The sequence below is a fragment of the Oxyura jamaicensis genome, chromosome 2 (genome assembly GCF_011077185.1).
Source record: "Oxyura jamaicensis isolate SHBP4307 breed ruddy duck chromosome 2, BPBGC_Ojam_1.0, whole genome shotgun sequence".
NCBI classification, from domain to species: Eukaryota; Metazoa; Chordata; class Aves; order Anseriformes; family Anatidae; genus Oxyura; species Oxyura jamaicensis.
Window position 1 is genome coordinate 6,819,044 of NC_048894.1, and position 14,671 is coordinate 6,833,714.

The 14,671-nt window shown below is 44.2% G+C and overlaps 1 protein-coding gene across 8 annotated transcripts in view; it reads right to left on the reverse strand.

Annotated features, from left to right (window-relative positions):
• Window positions 1-14,671, reverse strand: part of PRKAG2 (protein kinase AMP-activated non-catalytic subunit gamma 2) — a 213,824-nt gene that overhangs the window by 110,457 nt on the left and 88,696 nt on the right. The window contains exon 1 of one of the 8 annotated variants that reach the window (XM_035319211.1): window positions 25-598. The exons of the other annotated variants lie outside the window; for them this stretch is intronic. Within the exon in view, the coding sequence (XP_035175102.1) occupies window positions 25-118 (94 nt within the window). The 5' untranslated portion in view covers window positions 119-598. Of the gene's footprint in view, window positions 1-24; window positions 599-14,671 lie in introns of those variants that run through there. 8 annotated transcript variants of the gene reach the window in all.

Below are 14,671 nucleotides of genomic sequence, written 5' to 3' on the forward strand. Positions count from 1 at the left end.
GTCGGGTCGCATCGCAGGTCCTACCTAAGAGGCCACGGGGATCGGACCGGCGCCTCTCCAAGGTTTTGCACTGCTCCTTTCTCTTCTTGCTCCCTCTAAAACTCCCAAAACGCTTCATGAGCTGCAGCAGGCGCCCACGCAGCAGCAGCTGTCAGTCATGCCCAGTATCGAAGAAAAAACTCACAGCTCCGATCCCAAGGCAGCACGAGGGGCAGGGAAAGGTGTCACCTCTACCCAATGCCCACGTGCAGGAAAATAAAACTCCAGGAAGACTGTGTGGTTACAAAAAAAAGGTCAGCTTGCCGGAAATTCAGCCCCAAGGTGCTTGGTTGTAGTCTTGGTGGAGAGAAGCTCCCCAGCAGGATGGTAAAACCTGCAGGCGAGGTGCTTCCAGCCTTAATCCCAGCATGCAGGAGCTGCCTGCGAGTGGCTGCGGATACCGGGAGAGGCTCAAAGTCTGCCCAGCCTGCAGCTGGTGGCCGTCGGAAGCCTCAGAGAGTGAAACAATATTTCCCAGCGGATCAGCTCATGTGGAAAGGGTCAGAGAGTGCCTGCTAAGCTCCCCCGTTTATAAAACACTAACTGCGCAAAGGTGCCACGAGCCCTCTTGAAGGGAATTGTCATGTGCAGCTTGGCATGATGACTCTTTAAAAAGGCTGTAAAAGGAAACCACCCCTATACAGACAATTCCTGGCACCAGGCGGCCCGGGCACACTCACACCGTGACATGACATCACCCAACTATTTTGATTCATGCGCGCGAGGTCCTCACAGGGACAGCCCGGCCCAGCTGCCTATCGATGAGCTCAGAAGCGCCCGGCCCTCTGTGACTAATGACTAATGGCTTAATGGGAACGAGCGGTTGCCAATTCATAAAAAGAAGGCTGATACTTTCTGGAAACTGTAGCCGGAGCTATGGGCTGGACTTTCTCCAGTGACATGCCCTCCCTGTGCTATGCATATCCATACGCTCTGCATAGATTGCCGTGGTCAAAGCTGCTGTTTGCAAACACAGGACGGCTGTTTGCAATGCAACTGAAATCTGCTTTGTCGTCTTTTCCATCAGACAAGCATTCACAAGGCTGTTGCTCACCCCTATGGACAGGGGTGTGTTACAGTAGGCTGTGAATCGTTACATTTGGAGCTGTTTATTTTAGGAAAGGGTTGAGCAGCGTGGGCTAGATCTCGAGCAGGTGGAAAGGGGTGCAGGCACAAACCAAGGCATGGTCAAACTGTCACAGCCAACCTTCCTACGATTGCAGAAAATGTTCTGTTAAATAAAAAGCTTTACCTTGAAGACACAGAGGGCCAGACTGTCCTCTGGATATCACCAGAACTTGAGGCTCAGATCTTTCTAAAATCAACCCCTCGTCTTGTAATCTAGAGTAATGAGAATCTTATCTTTTTCATTCCTAGGAAGAATTAAAGGTTATATCACCTTTTAGTTCTCCAAAGAACCATAGATTTTTCTTTGTGCCCATGATTGCTCATGGGACTTAATGTCATTGGAAAGGAAAAGAAAAAAAAGGCCATGAATATTGGAGAAAATACCTTTACCAGCACAGACTTCTTGTGAGCTCTGTTCTCCCAGAACTATTGGTGTGACCAAGGCATCAATGCAAGGGTGTCCCAGAATTTCAGGGACCCAAAACGAAGGTGCAGAGGTGACATCAGAGCCCTCTGGCATCCTCAGCTACCAGGGACTTTCCTCAGTCTACTCTACGGAGAACATGTAAGAAAACACTACAGAGGGCAGCTATCAAACAAAATAATAAAATAAATTATTAACAAGACATTATCATGCAGACAGGGCTCTCATTATACTGTTGTATAGTGAGGAACTAATTTAGGGTTTTTCCCAGCCTTTCCCCTCCTGACTTGTCCTCCTACTTCCTTTCACCCCTACTTTCGTGGCTCTAGCCACGTTTCAGGTCTGCATGTGGAGTGCCTTACACCAAGTAACAAACTTTGGTATAAAAAAGCCAAACACCTCAGTGCTTTATCAAAGCCTTTTTCCAGCTGCTCCCTTGGGGTTCACTGCTCACCCAGTGCAACAGGGAAGCAGGGGAGCAATGAGAGGTGGTTAGGGATCAGGAGGAGAAAGTGTCGGCGCTACCTAATTATTTTATTTTATTATTATTATTATTATTATTTTTTGCATAATTGTAACAAGTGTCAAGCTCTTCCCACTCTGTCTGGTCTTGTGTGACCATCACATTTACTTCTGCAAGCATGATTTTTGCTGTCCCTTCCCTTCATTCTGCCCCACTCATGGCACCATGACTGGGTCATCAGCCCTAGTGGGGCAAGCTCCAGCTGTCCCCACAGACATGTGTCACAGGCTAGCTCTCAACCCACTTCCATGAGAGTTATGACCTTCATAAGTCTTTCCTGTTTGAGAAACAGTTCCCCAATGGCAAAACTGATTATTCCTTGCTGCAATTTAAGCCCACTTCTTGTGTTATTCACTGTGCGTACGGAGAACAGATTGTTCCCTTCTGCTCTGGAGCAGCCCTCTACATATTTGAAGACAGTTATCAAGTTCCCTTTCCAGCCTTTACTTAGCCAAAAACACAAGCAATGCTGCCCACAACACCGAAGCAATCTGGACCTCAAGTTTCCCCTCCTTTGAAAAGCATTCCTCCTCCTCCAGTGGCCAAAGGACTGCTGAGAAAGAGCTTAATGTCATCAGAAACCAAAAAAATGTAAATCTCTTTTTAATTAGATAAAAATTGGTATTGCTTCAGCACAGAAACAGCCCCCTTTTTAACGATAAATAGTAACTGATGACCTCATCATGCAGGGCCATTGCACCAGGAGGGCTCGTTCCCCCTAATTAAGGAAAGTGGCAAGACCCTGATGTTTCTGCACAGAGCTACCAGAAAATGGAACAATAGCGTTAAACAACCAAATTTCACAGTAATTTGTTAAAAAAAGTGCTAAGTGTTTTGAGTATGATCATTTTGTCTCCCACAGTTAATGGTCTAACAGATCCTACCATATTTACACCAGATACTACATCCTCTTAATGACTCTAGTGGAAGGATCTTATAAAACTAATAATAAAAAGCTGGGCTTCAAAGAGCTCCTTTGGGGCCGTCTGGGGACGTTCTGGAGACTGAAAACACAAATCCCTTCCAAACAACCATGAAATTGACTCTTGTCAAGCTACTTTAAAGGTTCCCAAATTAGTTATAGTACATCATGTTTATTTAACGTAGAAGAATCACACTATCCCTTTCCACTTACACTGTTCCACTCTTCCTCTAAGCTCTACCGCAATGGCCCAGTGTCAAGTCTACAAGAAAGCCTAAAAAAAGGCTCCACAGTTAAAAAAAAAAAAAGGCCCCACTTCTGCAAAACTCCCTTGCACCAATGCTTGTCTTGGTCCCATCAGTAACCTGTGCTCCCAGCCTGTCCTGCAACACCCTCCCATGCTCAGCTCAGCCCTACATCCCCTTAAACTAGCTGTATTATTTTTAAAAGAGGGGCTGCAGCACACAAAGTAGAGAAGAGAAAACTTCTGCTATTTTTCCCTTTGGTGCATGAGGCCACATAAGGAGAGGGGTCTCATGGCAGTAGTTGTCCGCAATCCAACCCAAGAAAGCCCCATCCATGGCCTCTTCTTGATGCTCCTTGCTTTTCAGTTCCCCTTCGCTCAAGAGAAAAGAACCTTTTGTATCCCACCACCCCATCAGCGATTTAAAATGACTATTCAGACACAAACATAGCAAAATATTCCCACCCCCAAGTGTGATGTAAAGATTTGTTCAATGGGGTTTGTTGAGATTTGGTCTCCTGCCCTGATAGGAAATATGAAAAATGGCATTGCAGGAACTGAGTGCAAGCGGCACGGGCTGCCTGACCACCATGAACTGATTCATCCATCTCATAGAGGTGTAAATTCTGTGCTGTGGTGAAAATACTTGGAGTGCTGACATTTGGAACCATTCCGCCACCCCCCGCCTTTTTAATAGAGATTTAACCAGATGTACCAATGCAGCAGCAGAGCGCAGGGCAGGTAAGGGGGGAACAGTGAATTTTATTGGGTATTCCCTGCATGAAAATGAAAAGAAAACAATGTTTTCCTCCTCCAGATTTAAGATCTTATTTGGTCTAAAATGGGAAGACTGAAAAGAATATGTATCCCTTTAGTAACAATTAAAGCTTCACCTGGCTGCAGACTACAAATCAACAAACCCAAGTATTTCCCTTTCCTTGATGCTGAAGCTTTCCGTGTTCAGAAATTCTGGTTTTGTCATTGCTCACAGAAATCAAAGAAAGGTCAGATCCACCCTTAGAAGAGCAAAACATGATTCACATTTGCATTTTTACGTGCATCGTATTTCTCTACATTGTTCTCCTTAAAAATTTCCCTAAACTGGAATTTTTCTAAGTTTCTCTTCTCAATTCTACAGGCGGATGTTCTCAGAATTACAATTTCCTATTATTGCCACCGGTACCGGGATATGTAACAAGTCTCATAAGACCAGATTGGTTTTAACTTCAACTGCATTTCATATTAAGAGCAATCTTGGAAAGTATTTCAAAATAACATACAGAGAAATGTGTAAAAGAGATCTCTGCTATTAAAAAGAAGAAAAAAAAAAAAAAGCTTAAAACTAGAAGTGATGCAATGCACAATAATAAAGAGTATGTTTGCCGAACAACATTTGCACACCAGTTGGACAGACCATACAAGCCTGCATTTTCAAAGGGAAATACAAACTACCACTTTCTCCATCTGGTTCAAGTCCAGCTCACACCCCATAAAAGAATTGCAAGTTTATGACTCCAAGCTGGGCTCAATTACTTTCCATAATCACAACCAAGTGTTTCACTGTAATGAGTTTTTGTCTTTATCCCCTTTTTTAATAATACTTCATGCTGCTTTCACTGTACATTAAGAAAGATTTCAATCTCCGAAGCTGTCAGCCTGGCACTAAATTGGTTTTGAAAAATCTGAAAGTTAAATTTTACTTATTTTTAGAACTCCCCCAGGTGCACTCTGGATTCCCCAGATCACTTGGTAAATTACTTATAAATTACATCCTGGCGTCTTTGTCATGTTTTTCTATCCTACCTTTCCAGAGCATATAACACGAACCAGCAGGAGTAGGAGTAATGGTGATTGTAATGTTGGCATAGCGGTGATTTCTGGATTTCTAGTAAGGCTCAGAGCACCTACCCCAAAAGACCAATGATTTGCGACTGATGAATATGATAATTTTATCATTTCCCCCCATCCTACTAATAAACCACGGTGCATATGTTTGCAGCACTCCCTTTCTTGGCAATTTCAGTTTGCAATGTGAAAAATGGAGCTGTTCTTATACGTGCTACAATCTGGCTGTGCTCAAAACAGCAAAACAGTATTTGATCCAGTAATTACAGGATGTCTGGTGTGACAAATGCAGCTCCTAAAATTTATTATGTTCTCAGATATAAGAAAATATCTCAGCAGTAACTTCCACCAAAAAAATATATATATATAATAATAGTAGAGACAATGAAGTTCTTCAGAAATATTTTTCCACTTGTGCCTTTCTCATCTCTTCTTGCTTCTCTTCCTCCTTTCTTTGATCAAGTCTTTCAACCATATCCACCCACAAAGCCTTGAGAAGGAGGTAGGATTCACTGGAACTTCACATGTCACCTTTTTGTCCTCTTCTTCTTTTCTCTTTTCCAGTTCCTCAGTGCTCGTGCAGGACGGAGCAGACTGAGTGGTGTTAAAGTTGTACTGGGCATTGTGGGGCTGAACAAAACATCCCCTACAGTTTAAACACCAGAAAGGCTCTTTCAGTCAGCACTGAATAGGCTGCAAACTGAACGACAGCAAATGAATAGAGGCAGAAATGACTCCAAGGAACTACTGCATTAGGGATGGCCGGCACCTGAAGAGTGAAATCCCTACTGATATCCCATAAGGAACACCCCAAAACACAGGAGGCTAAAAATCACAGCACCACAACTCCACAGAAACATAGTCCTCCACTGATCTTACCTTAGGAGACATCCTCAGACATCAGCCTTACACTTACCCAGCCAGCATCCCTTCCCCGCACAGGCACAGCTCCTACATTTGCAATTCATGAGCTAGTAAGAACATTACCAATAAAACAGCTTCACACACATTTACTGCAGTTTAAACATTTGTGCTGGCACAGTTATCATAAAATACAGCTCTCGGTGACAAACATGCACATGTGAAGCAACGCCCTCGTCCTAAAATGTAGACAGGGAGATGAGATTTCAAAGTCATTTCAAGTTCTCTATCCCTCTGCTCTCCACAAAGAGCAGCTGAATCTGACAGCAGAAGCCAAGAAATTTACTTACACATAAAATAAGATGACAAATAGACTCTTTTCCTGGCTTGGCATTATTATTATCTGCTATTTTAAGTTGAAAATAATCTTCAGTGTTCCCTAACAATAAAAAATGCAGACAGTGCAACTTTGGGGTTGACAGTCATCCCACAAATGACCCCCTCCTCTGCCACAGTGGATATAAGAGACTATATAAATTATACACATAAAATTAGGGATGGTGACAAACATCCTATTAGACATGTGAAACAACACAGACAACGCTGACTAAAGAGAAAATTGATCCACACCTTGAAAAGCAAAACGCTTAGCTAGAAGCTAGAACTGGAGAAGCCTTCCTCGTTCCTGGCTCCAGCAACATCCCTGACGATGCTCGAGTTTTTCAGTGATGGAAGAGGCATCTCGTTGTGTTCAGCTGCAAGAGAGCAGCCAATTCCAGAGGGGCAAACCTTTCTCCTTGAGCTCCCATCTTCCAGTCCCCAAAGGGCGAAGGAGTTTCCAGATGTTGGCTCTCCTGCCCTTGGCTGCTGCAGTGATGGGTGAGAACCTGAGGACCATGCTCAGGTTACTATAGATGCCCTGTGTGGTGTTTATACAGAATGGACATTTTCCATGCACTATTAACAACCCAGTTTTGTTGACAGTGAAAGCAGAGTCTTGTAGCTATAGACCAGAGATGTTCTGAATTACTCTTTGAACTCAAACTCTGTAGACCAGACATGATCCAAATTATTCACTGAACTCAAACTCTAAGCTCACAAAATCCCAATGACAAACCTAGGTACCTACAGGAGGAACTTTGCCTACTTATTGTATAGCTACCGACTGTATATTTACATGAACCACTGAGGACATCACGCTGGCCTAGATCCCAATCCCATGAACTAAACCCAGGCATGATGCCAAAAGGGGAAATTCCGAATGGATCATCCAACCCTGCGCTGTCATTACAAAGGGGGACTGCTCCAGCCAGGGGATTACAGCAGAAAGGGAGGAATCCACCATGTGCAGGCATGGGCTGTGCTGAAATCCACCCCCTGCGTGGCATCTTTGCAGTGCAGCCAGCTCCCTCGGTCTGCTTGTTCAAGCCACCCCTAACAAATACAGCAGATCTTCACTTGCTGGTTAACAAAGAACACAAAGGAATTGGGAAAAAAAGGAAAAAAGGAAGAAAGGAAGAAAGGAAGAAAGGAAGAAAGGAAGGAAGGAAGGAAGGAAGAAAGGAAGGAAGGAAGGAAGGAAGGAAGGAAGGAAGGAAGGAAGGAAGGAAGAAAGAAAGAAAGAAAGAAAGAAAGAAAGAAAGAAAGAAAGAAAGAAAGAAAGAAAGAAAGAAAGAAAGAAAGAACACAACTGCACAAAATCCTCAGATCTGTCCTCATTTTTCTACCCCTACTTTTTATAACCCTTTTCCTATGTATTAATGATTCTGAAGCATCGTGAGTTGTAAGCAAGGGAATGAAACAAGCACATTGCACACTTTAATGCCAAGAATAATCAAACTGGCCCTTCTAACTGCTTGAGACAAACATCTCAGGAAACACCACCACCAGCTAGACCTCCCAGAGCACCTTTTGATCTCCAGCAGAAAGGAGGTGATCATCAGAGCTTGCAGCTTCTTTGCCCAGGGAGAAATGCCTTTCCAGAAGTCCTGCAGCAGGCTGGCATGAGGCTGGAGAGGAAGAGCAGACGACGGAGGTCTGTTGGACTCGGTGGCTCCGCTCCTTCCTTTGCAAGAACACGACACATTGTTCACAGGGCTTTAAAGCGCTGTGTGCGTGAGGTGGCTGTCTCACATGCCTGAGCTCCGAGGAGATTACTACAATTAGTCGCCCAGATTACTGCAGATCTGCCAGAGCAGATGGAAGCATAGAGGAGGAAACGTTCATTATCACATACATGAGGTCTGGAAGATAAATCACTCAACATCTTTCTGGTTTCTCTTTCCAGCTTTTTTTTTTTTTTTTTTTTTTTTTTTTTTTTTCCATGAGATTTTTGCACCCAAATCAAACATAGCAATTTTTTTTTGGCCACAGAAACTTTACGGAATTTTTAAGAGAAATGGAAGCACAGTGAGAAACCCAGATCCTGCAGCTTACTGACATGGCAATTGAGGAACCTTAGCAAACTGCCAGGGTACAGAAGGAACAAAGACTGAGATGGAGCACATGTAAAGGAAAGTTGGCACTGTTTCAATGTCCACATTGAGCTAGAAGCCATCCAAGCCCCAGTTTCTTGATAATTCTACCAATTAGTACAATTGGCACACAAGTAACTTGGAAAAAGGCACCCAACACATCCACAGCATCCAGCTGGTAAGCTGCTGTGAGTTCAGGATGGGAGTGAATGACAGTATGGGATGACTTGGGTTGTAACAAGTTCCACCTTTATTCACTTTGCACATGAGAATACCAAACAGCGTTCAGTTCAGAGATGCTATATTTAGGGCTGTGTGAAAAATCTCAGTGGGTTGGCTGGGACCAATGTAGACATGACCTAGAGAAGGCTTTTTGTGTGTTTCTTTATGCCTAGATGGCAGGAGGGATGGAAACTTGGGAACAACAATGCAGTAAGAGAATATTCCTGGAATATTCAACCCTGCCACTCTGCACAGACAGGAGAAAAGGAGTCTGAAACCTTTTTACAACTGCTCCAATAAAGAAGGGAATGTAAAAGCTATTGATTGTGTCCCTGGGAGAGTGCCCCAGAGATGGAGTGGGCAAGAGACAACAGTAACTCCTTGTGCAACCCTTCCTTGGCTATTTAATTTTTAAGATGTTCTCAAGAATCAGAGGACAGGTACCAGTTCTCAGGCTGACCCCAGCTCAACTCAGTTCCCAGGCCAACGCTTAGCTTCCAACTGGCATCTTTTCCCACTTCATCAAACCACATTGAACCTCAAATTGAGGAGAGACTTGTGGAGCCATGAAATCTTGTTTAATGGTAATTCTGCTTAACAATGATTTGGGCCAATCACACTACTATTTTCACCTCATATAACTAATTTGAAAATTACCTAAACAAGCACCATGGATGACCAGAACTTGTACAGTGCCATCAGACTCCCAAATCTTCTCCAGGGACTGACTGTGTAGAGGCTTGAGGTCTTAAAGTAGAAAGCACCACATAAAGTAGCTGCAACATAATTAATCAATTTAAATTCACCAACAAGAATCAAAGCAGAAATCTGGTGTTACAGTGACAAACTATCTCTAACAGCACAAAACCTTGTTCTTGAATTTCTGTGCCCTTCCCAAAAGCATCCTGCATCCTTAGTCCTCCCTGTGAGTGTCCCTGCCTTCGGGGACACTTGTCCAACAACGTGCTGGGAGCTTCCCATGATGCAGGCTGGTGTGATTATGGCTCTCACAGGCAAGGTTGCCTAAAACAGCCTGGAAAACCCTATCAGATGGAACACTTTTGTTGTTAATATTACTTAACACACATCTGTGGAAAGAAAAAATAGTCCCTGTCATCACCTTGGCAGCTAGCAATAAGGCTTGGCAAGTCTGCCAGTCATATTATTTGCTTGTGACTGGAGCAAAAAATATTAAAACCTCTGTGCTAACAGACAGGAACAGAAATGATGGCTCCAGGCAACATATTCCTGTAAATCAGGTAGGCAGTTTCCAGTCATAATAAAATACTGAGAGAGGGCAGACCAGGGGAGCAAGGGGCACTGAAACGGGGCTGAGTGAGGAGTTTGGAGACTCTGGTTTTATTCTCAGCTCTGTTATCAGGCTGCTGCTTGACTGGGGATCACTAAGTCCATCTCCAGCCTGTGTGCTCAAAAGGCAAACACCAAAATCGAGCAATGGCTTGGCCTGGGATGAGGCAAACACAGAACCCAGCGTGGCCTGAGAGACCCAGCTAGCACGCTGGTTTTCACACACATCTCTGACTTCCCAGCCCTGAGGAAAGACATGGCTCTGCTACAGCACCACCCAGCACTGATGGCTTGTATTTTGGGGAAACATCAGCGACCCAGGGGCCCTTCCTTTCCCCACCCTGCAGCATAGCCCCTGCAGCCTTGCGGTGCTAGGCCCAGCAGGCCCAATGCCCTCAGTGCCCCCCTCAGCCCTGTAAGACTTCATCCCTTAACATCTTAGTGTTATTAACATGTTAACAAGGTTCCTAACCTCATTTAGCCACTCAGTTTTGTGCCACGCAAAGAGGAGAAGGAAAAAAAGAGGTGGAAGCTTTCTTAGTGTGGCAAAGGGCTTCTCTAATCCTGCAACATCCAGGACAGAGGCAGAAATTGCTGATAAATCTCTTAATCAAACGCGATCGAGTCCCTAATGCACAGCCAGTGCCTGTGTCCAAGGGAGAAGATAAGAAACTCTGGGGAAAAAAAAATGCCTCGATAACAGAGAAACAAGGTACCTGCACGGCCTCCCAGCCACACACTTGCCAAAGGTTTTTCTTCCCCTGCACACTCTGCCTTTTTGCATTGCCGAGCCTTGCATCTGCTGGACGGATGAGAAATTAATTTCTAAGAATTTCAATGATGTCAGGCATTCTCTTCTTTACTGTGACCATAAAGTGGCGAGAGCCGTCAGCAGCACTGGCAGTAGTTTAACAAAAAAATGTTGACGTTGCCTGGATACTGAGCCCCGCTCCGTTCGAGGATTTGCTTGCGTGTCTGCATTTGACAGCAATAACTCCTCGGGATTTGGGGTTTTCTTTAATATTCGGAGAGCCATGCAAATATCTCTCCTTATTCAGAGCTCTCATCTTCTCTCCTCCCCCACTTTTTGGCTTTGTAAAATGCAAAGTAATTCTTCAACTGTAGTAAAGCCATAAATAAGAAGTCATAAAAATATTTCTTTATCCTTCTTTTTCTCCAAGGTTAATCTGTTTGGTTATATAAGTACTTTATAAAATAGCATGGGGAAAGTATATGAGGATCTGTTTATGTGATTAAGACTCGGCTCCTTCTTTAGTGTGTCCCAGTGACAGCATTTTATGTTTTGCATTTGCCACCGCTGAGGCTCATGCAGCTGTCTCACTGTGACCTCCAGAGCAGACCTCAGAGAGATTTAACATTGCTTTTTAGGGGCTGCTTACAGTAAGTCATTACGCTGGGTATCTGTGGATCCTGGGGAAAAAAAGAGCATTACTAAGTACCTGCTAATTGTTAATTACAGTGGGTGGATTCCAGGTTTTGCTGATGGCAAAAATCCAGCTACTCCAAGGGGAAGGGAATTTTTCCCAGTCTTTCCCTTTATTGCTGTCCTGCTCCAAATATGCCTTGTGCAGAAACAGATCTGGATGCTGTTTAGTGAAGTGCTGTAGTGTTTTATAATCTTTTATGGTAAAGAATTTGGAGGGACTTGAGAGAGGGCTTCAGGCAGAACAGAAACAGAACTGTAGCACATATACAAAATCACAAAGCTCCTCTTCCCAGCAGCTAGATGGCAGAGAATTAAAAAGTCCACTGCAGATCATTTTTCCAGTCTGGTCCCTGACATGTCTCCTAAGTGAGGAACAATGCACAGTTATCCCTGTGCCCTGCTGCAGCAGATCTCAGCACACTGCGGGGTTACTTTCCAAGGGAAATGATGTGCTACTTGGGTACTTTCTTTAGTGCAACTTGTTTTATTTGCTTAATAACTTCACTGCCTTTCAATACATGAGCAGCCAACAGCACCCAGACTCCTCTCTTTCAGCAATCCCATCCCAAACCCTAGTGCCCCAGTCCCACAGAGCTGCCTCAATACTGTACCTTCCCTCTGACTGATGCCCACAAGCCCCTATGAATACCACCTCTCTTTTCAAGCTTTAACACTGGGATGGACAAAGCTGAAGCAATACACAGTGGAAAAAAAGACAGCACTGCCCGAGCAGGCTCGTTCGGTGGCGATGCCTCTTGCTGTTGCCTTCCACAAGCCTCTTGTGGCTGGGAGACGTAAGAGCACTCGCTGGCTATGAAGATGCAGAAGCAGGCGCGTGGCGATTCCCATTTAACAGCCACAAACGCATGGACAAATGCTGCCCTCCCACCTGCATGGCTCTTCATAAATACAAAATGCAATGAGGGATTAAAGGAATGAAAATGGTGGTGGGGCTCCTGAGGTACACAGGCCTTTTGATTGCTTCTTTAAACACTTCTAGCAGCAGGCAGACACCGCTTTTCCACAGGTGCTCAAAGACCATCTGCTGCCTCAAAATTTATCCCTAAAACCTGGCTCAACACCCCCCACACACATCTGACTGACACTCACCAGCAGCCTGTTTGACTTTAACGCGATTTAATTGCACTGACTTGTCTTAATAACAAACATTGTGCCAAGAAACTGCAGCTGGAGCAAGAGATGACCCAGGGCCAGCTTCCCTAAGACTTGCACCCCCCTGTCCTCTACTTTGCTGCCCCTCTGAGGCTGGCACAATCCCAGAGCAGCTACCACCCTTGAGTACCCAAGAGCATTTACTCCCTTAGAAAAATGCCTGAGATTTCCCTTCTTCACCCCTAAAGTCCATGGTTAGAGGACAGACAACACATCACCATGGGGAAGGGGACAGAAAGCTCCATAACGAAATTTCCCTCACACAGCAGCTCCACACCAACCCTAAAAGTTCAGGGGATTCCTGCTCTCCCCAGAGAAATATCTTAGCTTTAAGGACCTGTAGTTGAGGGTTTATCTGACTGTATGCAAATATGGTACGTTTTTCTTCTTCTTCTTTTTTTTTTTTTTTTTTCTCTTTTTCATACCATGATGTTTTTTACACATTCTTTGTCCCAGTGGTCTGGATACTCTGGGAGCATCAGTTCACAATGGTCAAACAAACATGAAGGAATTATGACCCATCACTAAGGAATACCAGAGGGGTGGCTATTAATTAAATATATTGATATAAGTAAGAATGTTAAATCTCAGTTTTTTTCTCAGGCTTTGTTTCTACAACAAAGAAAAATGTTCCTAATCAGAGCAACAGAGCCCATATCTGTGACCCTATACCCCTGGCTTTGATCATTTCTCTAAGTTCAGAGCACAGATCCCTGATGGTCTTTGCTTACCACTAGTTAGAATTTTCTGATAATTCCCATTTTTTTTTCTGCAGACCGGGCTTCTGACTGAACACAGTCTAGACAGCTGTACAAACTGATTGCACTAATCCCCACAGTTTGCTTGAAAGCTTGCTGTGAACACCAGTGAGCATACGAGATGTCAGATAGGTGCTAATCCTCACCACCAACTATTTATGTTTTTAGGAGGGAAGGGTCATGGTTAGGCTTTTGTCAATGAGAGTGCCTTTGATGGCATAGGAAGTAGGGTTTCTGGCTCTGAAGGACTAAAACCAACTCCTAAGTGCCCACATAGGAAGCTATTCCTTGTTGCTCACCACCATCATATGGGAGATGAACAAATATCACTGAAATTATTCTTTTTTTTTTTTTCTTTTTTTTTTTTTTCTTTTCTTAATTAAAAGGTTCTATTTTTTCAAGTAAACCAGTTTCTTAACATAGATGTCTCAGCAAGGATTTACACTATTAACTCCAAAGAGCCAAGTCTGGAGATAGTTCCAATGTGTTAGAACAATTCGTCAAATGCAATGGTCAAATCTTCCCCTGTGCCACTCTCTCAGAAAGGCAGCTGTAGCAAATCAGTTGCTTTAATTGCATGTAAGACAGCAGAATTGGACTTTCACAGGGGTAGACGCCACACTTTAATTACCTTCACTGGCAGCAGCAGTGCTTTCTTCTGAAAGATGAAAAAAATTGGCTAACCACTCATCTAAATGTTTACGTCGATTCATTTTTGAAGCTCACTTTCCCAAACAAGTTTAGGCCAGTGCTGCACTGCGGTCACCTGCTGCTGTACTAAGGACCCGCACACCCTGAGCCAAAGCACTATATTTATTACCTGGCTCCGTGTTCCAGCTGCTGTTTGTGACTTTAGTCTTGGAGAAACCCTTTGGCTTGAGTTGGCTGCTCTGTGCCTGACGCTGCCCAGTGTTTCTGCAGGAAACATGAAGGCAGCAGGTGCTTCATGTAGATGTTAAACACATCATAAATAACACAGGCACTATGTGCCACGTGCAGCTCCTCTCAGGTCAGTATTAAGTGTTAGCTCATGTGCAATTCTAGCCCTCCGAGTCCAGAAAGTCTTGACCTTGTAGTGTTTAGACGTGGCTTTTTTTTTGGCATGGACTAAAGGCAGTTTTAGCCTCTGGTGTGGAGAATGCCAGGTAGGGCAGAAGGCAGAAGGAGCCTCCACGGGTCAGGGGCTGCCCATTGGGCTCTGCAGGGGACATGGTGGCCAACAAGAACACCCCCATAACGGCAGCACTGTCGTCCTGCAGAGGTGTCGGGTCAGGTTGCTACACACAGCTCACTCACCATTAAA